Raw genomic sequence first — 9,407 nt, forward strand, 5'->3', positions numbered from 1 at the left:
ACATTTGTGAAAGAAAAATTGTGTTATGGTGAGGAAACGCTGAGGAAGTAAGGTGTCAGGTGCCATTCATGGCCGTGACGTCACCTTCCTCGCACAAGAACTCGGCGCTTCTTGATCAATTAAAGCGCAGTTCACGTTTACATTCGTACTGTAGGACACCGAGAACCTGCTCACTGAGTTACACTTATGAAGGTATGCGTTTTCACCGCTTTCACTGGCTTTTGGAAAAAAAAATGTTTGTATCGCTTGTATTTGTATTGTTACTTTAGAATTTATTTCCTTAGTGTAAGAAAGAAGTTTTACATCCTTTACATTCATAACTTCTCACCAGTCGTAGTAATCGTTTTTAACAGGTTTATTGAGTTACTTGTTTTGCTTCAGTTATGTTGTTGCTGGGATTATTATTATTATTATTATTATTATTATTATTATTATATAAAGAATAATGCAATAATATTAGCCTGTATATCTATATGCTGACAAACTGACATCATCAAGGCATTACCATAATATTTTAGTCATTTTAATACAGTTTGTTATGTAATATAGTACTTCTAGATGTAACATTTCTCTTGGTATGCACTGAGCTGTGTCTGTGCATTGACTCTAAATCTGATCTTCCTGTTTTACTGCAGTCTCCTTGCAGCACAGCCAGCATGGGAACCCAAAGAAAGGACAGCTTCCTCTGGGGGAAAGGTATGTTCTTCTTTAATCATTTTCTTGAGGTCTGAGACTGTAAAAGTTCTGTCTCTCAGCTCAGCTGTGAATAAGCAACTTTTAAGGCAAAATATTCCATTGCATCTGTAGTGGGACACCTGTGATATCACCTTCATCCAAACTTCCTGTGATGTTGTGTGAAAGATAAAGATATAATTTAAAATTTAGATAGCTTTTCAACTGTAAATGCAAACTGAGACTTAATTACACTTCACAATAAAATCATATGCTGTTCCACAGCATAGTCACAGTGGTAAATATTTATTATAAATAATTTGAGTGATTGCATCCATGGAAGTTTCTGTGTTGTGTAAATGCAACCACTAATAGACTAAAATACATCCTATGTGAGGCAGTTCTCCAAAACTGAGCTAGCAGTGATATATTTAGCTCAGAAAGTTGGGCTAAGTTTGCACTTTTGTTTTTTCTCCTTCTCTTTTTTGCAATTCCTTTTCTGCATGAGTGTGAGATCAGAGATCTAATGTGAGACTGTTGCTATTTGTGCTCCCATGTCATCTTCAGCACCTTTAGCTTTTATTGAAAATGACAAGAGGCAGACTGACGTCCATAAGCATGTGATTCTAGATGACATTCAGGTATATAGCTTTACAGTATCATTCTATAGTATTATTCATTATATATAAAGCATCTAAGCAAATAAATACCATTTCTGCCAGAAAAGTGTCTTGCAAAACTTTGTCAAGCAAATGATGCAGTATTTGTAAACTGTATGTCATCAAATGCAGACAAAGCTTTGGCTGATCAATTTCTTCACTCTTGCAGAAACTCAGGCTGGAGATTGAAAACATGATGACAGAAATTCAAACGATGGAGGCCGATGATGAGAAGTGAGTATTCAGCGCTATCACTCAGCTCGGAGTTACCATAGCAACTAGAAAAAGAATCGATAAAGCTAGCATTTGGACATTTCCTACATAATATTTTCGCTTTGTAGTTTCTTTCTTGCACTGCCCTTTATGACAGGGTTTAATTATTGTCGTCATTTTCACATCCACTTTCATTATGTTCACATATGTCACTTTGGTTTATAGCATTTGTTGTTTAGATTAAGGTTAGAACGTCTAATAATACAAATAAATTCTTACAGCAATCTGAATCTATCTGTATATGTCTCCCAAAACTGAACACACAAAATGTCTATTCCTAGAGCCAATCATGTAATAGTAGATTAGGGTCTTAAACTTAAAGTGCATTCCATAGTCAATACTCAACATAAGATGCTTTGAGTATTTAAGTATTGTATTCAACAATACATGCCTTTGTGTACATGCTAAATACTTGCATGTGCATTAGAAGCTGCAGTATCTTTCTGCAATGAATGCACCATGAACATTTGCAGGTTCAGTTTTTTTTTGCACATCACGAAACACCATCGTTGAGCGTAGGCTTGTATCTATTTCCTGTTTCTCGGTATCAATTTTACAAGAAGAGCTTTAGATGCTCTGGATGTGACGTTGCTAATTTTATACGTGGACATTCCAGCCACAGAAAATGATAAGATTAGGTTACACACATCAGCCACTATACACTCACATTGTGATTATGCTGAATCAACACTATATTGTCATAACATGCTGGAAATGTTTTTCGAAGAGCATTTAGTTTTCATCACATCTTTATTTCCTCTCTAGTAAAAATGTTATGAAGAACAAGAGAATCCAGTGTGGAAAAAAGAAGTTTAACATGGACCCAAAGAAGGTATGAACAATGAATCATTTGAGCTGCATGCAGCGCAGCAACGTAATGCATGTTGGGCAACAGCTTCACAACTAAAGATTCAGCTAAACTAGGTTAGAGGAAGAGGGGGTGGAAAGAGACAGAGAAAGAAAGACAGAACCACATCCTGTGTTTCTGTAGAACAAGTGAGCTGAAGCCGCACTGCATTTTCCGAGTAGCTTGGTATACATGGTCAGTAAAAACAGCAAGTGCTTTAGATGTCCAGTTCTGATCATTTTTCACAAAATCATCCTCCTTAAAATAATATGAAACATACATATATGTGCATTTCACTGATACAAATTTTAATTGATGTAGCTATTAGATCAACAGCAAATCATGTGTCATGATCTGTATCTTATATCCTGTTTGTTAATGAACGTTTGGTAACAGTTGTGCCAATGGTCTGTGGTAATTTCATTGACGTAAATAGTGTGCGTTGATTTCCAGGGTATTCAGTACCTAGTGGACAATAACCTTTTGGAGTGGAAACCAGAGGCCGTGGCAGAGTTCCTCTATAAAGAAGAAGGCCTCAATAAAACAGCTATTGGTGACTTTTTAGGAGAAAGGTATGATGATGATATTTTTAGGGCGCATACTGCTTGTGGCTTTGATTTAGAAAAAGGTTGATTCCTTTTTGTATCCACAGGGAGGAGATCCACCTTCAGATCCTGCAGGCTTTTGTTCACCTTCATGAGTTCTCAAATCTTAATCTGGTTCAGGCTTTGAGGTGAGTGGAGATCCTCATCTTCCTGTTTCATTCACATATATCATATTCAGATAATAATTCTGTCAATTTTGGGTGAATCTGTGATTGTTTGTTTGTTGTTTGTGGACATAGGCAGTTCTTGTGGAGTTTCCGCCTACCTGGTGAGGCTCAGAAGATCGACCGCATGATGGAGGCCTTTGCTCTGCGGTACTGCACCTGTAACGATGGGGTTTTTCAGTCCACAGGTAGACTGCCATTGCATTTTAAGGACAGGTTGTGCGGTTGGCAAAAATTCAGGAGACATTTAGAAATAGGGGTGGAACGATAAAATGATTTGTGGATTGATTCTGTGATGCATCGTGATTCGCTCTTGAATCGATTCTGAGCTTAGTTTTTAACAGCAGATGGCACTGCGTAGTCTGCTTGCTTCCAGTTCCTTACACACACATCACTTGAACCTAAAATATTCATTCATAAAGTTCGAAAAGGTTGAAGCGAATGTGTGTCACAGTGGGCTATGTTTACATTAATCTCAATTCATACAAGCAGAGGCGCAAGTACATTCAAGCATTTATTTTACTCAGTTGAACACACAAGCGCTGTTCTTCGTGAGCATTTGAGTGTGCATTTAAAAACTAGCCTGGATTGCCATCTGCTGTTTCCAGAGAGAATCAAAATGCATTCGATCCACGAATCGATTTATTGCTCCACCCCTATTTAAAAGCCAAAATGGTTGTTTTTCCCTATCCAGCCTTTGTCTTGTTGATAATTGTTGGGCCTAAAATGTTGTTGGGCCTGTGCAATTCATGGTAATATTAATACATTTCAGTGTTTGACATTAAAGGCATTAATATCTAAGTCCTGAAGTAAAACTAGTTGAGAACCGCCACTATAGACTGCTTACATGTAGACATTTGAAAACCTGTGAATTTTGGTTTGTTGCAGACACCTGTTACATCCTTTCCTTCGCTATCATCATGCTCAACACAAGTTTGCACAACCCCAATGTAAAAGACAAGACCACACTACAACGTTTCATCAGCATGAACAGGGGAATCAACAATGGAGAAGATCTTCCCGAAGAACTGCTTGAGGTGAGAGATGTCATACTGCTGATGATACACAGGGATACTTTTTGATCAATTTTGCCGAGCAACTCTTTTTGAGCAATGTCGCTTTGGCTCTTTCCCATTGAGAATGGGCAACAAATTTCTATCTGGATAATTTATGTCGGTCATGGCCCCGTGTCTCATCTGGTTGCCTGTCGACAGCAACACTGCATACATCACAAGTTTACTAGACCAAATAGGCATGTCTAGAGTAAATGTAGTAATATGAAAGGGTTTCTACAATAATATACACACTATCATTGAAAAGTTTGGGTTTGAATGAGTTTGCATGCTTTTTTCAGCAAGGATGCAATATATCGATCACTGATCATTGACATTCATGTGATGAAAGATTTTTCTTTTGAATGTTCTATTCATCAAAAAATCCTGAACAAAAAGATTTAGACAAAAATATCAAGCAGCACAACTGATTTTGACATTGATAATAATAAAAAATGACAAAAAATTCAGCCTTGCCTTTACAGAAATAAATTACACTTTGAGTAAGACATAATTATATTATAATTTTTAGTTATTATAACTTTTTTTTTGCTGTGGTTTTAATGGTTGAAAACCGGTTGTCATAATCTACTGTTGGAGTCATGATTTTTCTTATATAATGATCAAGTGTTATTTTCTCTTTATTGAAAAAACTTGTAGAAACTTTATGAGAGCATTAAGAACGAACCCTTTAAGATCCCAGAAGATGATGGCAATGATCTCACCCACACCTTCTTTAATCCTGACCGAGAAGGGTGGCTTCTAAAAGAAGGTTTGTTACTCTTGTGTTCTGTTAATACTCACAAAGTACTGTATATAGTAATGGTAACATAGTAACTACTGTAGTACCCAGCTTACAAACATATATTTTAAGAACATTTTTCTGTTGTTCCCATTAAGTTATGAAAACATTCACTAAACGTTCAAAACAAAAAAATTTTAAATGTTTAAAAAACATTTTATTTTATTTGGTTATAAGGGTCGTTAAGGAAACCTTAACTCAACCTAACTTAACCTAATTTTTAACTCTTTAACTTTTAACGTTTTGGGAACATTATTCAAGACCAGATAACTTTTAATGGACATTCTATTAACATTACTGGAAAAAAGTCTGTTAGGACCTTAACTTAACTTAACTTAACTTGAAGTTTTGAGAACATTATCTAAGACCAGATAACTTTGAATGGACATTCTACTGACATTACTGGAAAAGCATCTGTTCAGAACCTTCTTAACTTAACTTAATTTAGCTTAACTTAACTTAAAGTTTTGAGAATATTATTCTAGACCAGATAACTTTGAATCAACATTCTATTGATATTACTGGAGAAATGTCTGTTCAGAACTTTAACTGAACTGAACTGAACTGAATTTAACTTAATTTATAGTTTTGAAAACATTATTCAAGGCCAGACAACTTTGAATGAACATTCTATTGACCTTACTGGAAAATTGTCTGTTCAGAACTTGAGAACTTGTGAGAACGTTAACCAAAAGTTCTGAGAATGTTCCCGGTTAGCTTGGCAGCTTCATTACTCTTATAGACACCTCTTAGTATGCATTTTTAAAAAATTATTTGTAAATCTATAATTTGACTGGTCCGAACAGTGAAACTGGAACAAATTGTTACATAAATGTTCTTTTCTGTCCTCTTCTGAATGTTACTAGCAATTCTGGTTAATCCATAGGTGGCAGAATAAAGACCTGGAAGCGGAGGTGGTTCATTTTGACTGACGGCTGCCTCTACTATTTCCAATATACCACTGTTAGTACTCTACCTTTACAAAAATTAGCTTAATGAAGAAACACATTACAATCAGTTTAACATAATTGTTTTTCCATTGTAAATAAGAAAATTGAATGAAATGAAATCATACAAAGACAATCTTTCCTCTCTCTAGGACCAAGAACCAAAAGGAATCATCCCGCTAGAGAACTTATGTGTTAGAGAAGTGGATGATGCACACAAACAGGTACTTTTCCCATTTTTTCCCCATTCCACGTCATTCATTATCACTGATCTAAATAGATAGTGTGTTTTTCTAGTCTATATTACACCTGCTACTTTACCGTTTTTTTAGTCAGCACTGAGTGATAACTTTACCTCTGTGAGCAGTCTAGATTTGCTTTGATGAAACTGTGCTGAGATCCTGATTTCTGTTTTTCTTTCTGAGTCAGCATCTCGTTATACCAAGTGACATTTAAATGTTTGTGATATAACACCATGGAATGTAACCTTTTGAAAATGACAGCATATGCGTTTTCTCTTTTAAAATGTGTGCGTTCAGTTCTGTTTGGAGTTGTTCAGCCCTCATCGTAAAGGAGAGACGATAAAGGCATGTAAAACAGAGACAGATGGGAGACTTGTGATGGGCAAACATCACTCCTACAGACTCAGTGCTGCCTCTGAAGAGGAGCGTGAAGACTGGGTCCAGGCCATCAGGTACCAGACAGCAGTATAAGCAATTCATTTAGCTGAACAATTAAAAAATAAACAGGCTTGATTTTGATATCATCCGCAATTTTCTGGCACACAACCCTAGTTTTAACGCCAAAAAATGACATTCAGTGTTTACAAATGAATTCAACCCACATTGATATGAGGTTTGATGTAGTGGACTTCAATGAGGATCAACGGGTTAAAGATCCAAATTGCAGTTTTAAAGCAGCTTCAAAGAGCTCTACACTGTAAAAAACAATTTGTTGAGTCAAATTAAAATAATTTGTAACCTGGCTGCCTTAAAATTTTAAGTTCAGTCAACTCAAAAAAAGTTTATTCAACTTGAAATGTTAAATTATACTAAGTGACAACTTAGATATTTGAGCTGAATCAACTTAAAATTTTAAGGCAGCTGGGTTACTTACCCATCTGTTTAGTTTAGCAAACACAAATATCTAAGTTGTTGCTTAGTACAACTTAACTTTTCAAGTTGACTAAACTTATTTTAGTTGACTGAACTTAAAATTCTAAGGCAGCAGGGTAACAAATTATTTTAAGCTGACTCAACAAATTGTGTTTTTTATTTTTTACAGTGTACATGATCCCAGCCTAGGAATAATGGTCTTATCTAGTGAAACAATGTCATTTTCTGAAAAAATTCAAATTTATATACTTTTTAACCACAAGTGCTTGTTTTATTCCTCAACTGGGAGCCTTTTGAAGCTGCAATGAAACTGCAGTTTGACCTTTAACCTGCTGATCCCCATTGAAGTCCACTATATGGAGAAAAATCCTGAAAACGTTTCCTCAAAAACCATAATAAGACATGAAAATCTTGAATAGGGGTGAGAAATTATCAGGATTTTTTTTATTCTGGAAGTGAACTTATCCTTTAACCCTTGTTCTTTTAATTTTACCTAATTTTGTTGTCAAAAATGACCAGTCTAAAATTTGAAATTTCCTTATAAATGTCTCATTATGTTATATTATCACCAAATCTTGAATCCAGTCTTTTTGAGAGCTTGTTTTCTTTGAGTTAGCACACTTTTTTTCATTCATTTTGGAAGTGAATGATTGTAGGTCTCATAGATCTAAGAATGTTTGGAAAGTTATGCCCTGTGTGTGTAAAGTCAGTACATTTTAGTCTAATAAAATAACATTAACTACAACCTTTTAGGGGGGGGGAAATCCTTTCTGAAAAATAACTAATACTCATAAAAAGGTTCTAAGAAATAAAAAATAAAGAAAAGATGAGAGACAAATTTGATCACATTTCATCAGTTCAGCAATGTGTTTTTAGGTCATGGGAAAGAGGAAGTCAAGTACTGTATGTTTAGAAATGTGCACACACTTAGTCACACATTAATAATAAACTAATAAAAAAAACATTTACATGTTAGCACTAACAGAGGAAGCGAGAAAACACTGTGCATTTAAGTCTAACCGTTTCCTCTCTTGCTCTTAGAGCGTGCATCACAAAAGACCCTTTCTATGACCTGGTATCTGCACGCAAGAAGAAGATCATCGGGCACACGACTGAATACGACTGAAGCTGATTGATGAACTGAGGGGGATCTGATCTTTCTAAACAGTTGCACACAGACTGAATTACAAACAGTGGCCAAAGAGACGTTGATGGTTACAGTGGACTGAATGAGCTGGAAATGATGAATGAGGTTCTCGGGTGCTAATTCTCAGTTCTTCCTCTCAACACCGCTGTGTGTACAGCGTAAGGGTTCGCCTACATGGTGGGGTTGTGGTCAAGCGTTCTGTGAAAAAATATTTTCCTATTTATTTAACGCTTACGAGAAATGTTAGCCTCATAAAAAGATTTTATTTGTTAAATATATAGTGAACCCTATCTAAACAGTTTGTACAGTGTTCCTAGTATAGTGTTTTGCTCCTGTTTAAGTGAGAGTTTCATTTTATTTTCAATGAAAAACATTTAAATTAAGCTACATTTCAAAGCATTTAATAGGGTATTTATATTTTAAAGCACTATTTGGCTTTCTTTCTTTGTATCTTTACATTTGACTAACACACATTTATTATTTCAGAAATATAAGATAAAAAAAATGAATATGTGCAACTTAAATATTGTGATACCAGTTAGCATTAACATTTATAAGGTTGAAACTGGTCCCATTCTGTATATAATAAATGACTTATTTAATGAATGTACCATTGTTTGATTTAAAGGAACACTTCACTTTTTTAAAAAATAGGCTCATTGTCCAACTCCCCTAAACAGTTGAGTTTTTCCGTTTTCGAATCTATTTGACCGCATAGCATAGCTTAGCATAGATCACTGAATCTGATTCGACCAGGGGTCACCAGATCTGGTCCCGGAGGGCCGGTGTCCCTGCAGAGTTTAGCTCCAACCCTAATCAAACACACCTGAACCAGCTAATCAATGTCTTACTAGGTATACTTGAAACTTCCAGGCAGGTGTATTGAGAAAAGTTGGAGGTAAACTTTGCAGGACATCGGCCCTCCAGGAACAAGTTTGGTGACCCCTGGATTAGACCGATAGCCGATGGATTAGACTAGATTAGACCGATATATAATGACAATATTTTTCCTATTTAAAACTTGACTCTTCTGTAGTTACGTAGTGTACTAAGACTGATGGAAAATGAAAAGTTGTGATTTTCTAGGCCGATATGGCTAGGAACTATACTCTCATTTCGGCGTA

The 9,407-nt window shown here is 35.6% G+C and overlaps 1 protein-coding gene across 1 annotated transcript; it reads left to right on the top strand.

The window, feature by feature from the left end:
* Positions 1-73: 73 nt before the first annotated feature.
* On the top strand, positions 74-8,889 carry cyth4a (cytohesin 4a). Its single transcript, XM_051106261.1, has 14 exons — positions 74-192; positions 636-696; positions 1,240-1,313; positions 1,501-1,565; positions 2,370-2,436; positions 2,905-3,023; positions 3,104-3,184; positions 3,296-3,408; positions 4,109-4,257; positions 4,933-5,044; positions 5,961-6,037; positions 6,174-6,245; positions 6,561-6,715; positions 8,178-8,889. Exons 1-14 carry the CDS (start codon positions 187-189, stop codon positions 8,260-8,262), a joined length of 1,236 nt encoding a protein of 411 aa, XP_050962218.1. The 5' UTR covers positions 74-186; the 3' UTR covers positions 8,263-8,889.
* The last annotated feature ends 518 nt before the right edge of the window (positions 8,890-9,407 follow it).

Source organism: Labeo rohita, chromosome 3 (genome assembly GCF_022985175.1).
Source record: "Labeo rohita strain BAU-BD-2019 chromosome 3, IGBB_LRoh.1.0, whole genome shotgun sequence".
Lineage (NCBI taxonomy): Eukaryota > Metazoa > Chordata > Actinopteri > Cypriniformes > Cyprinidae > Labeo > Labeo rohita.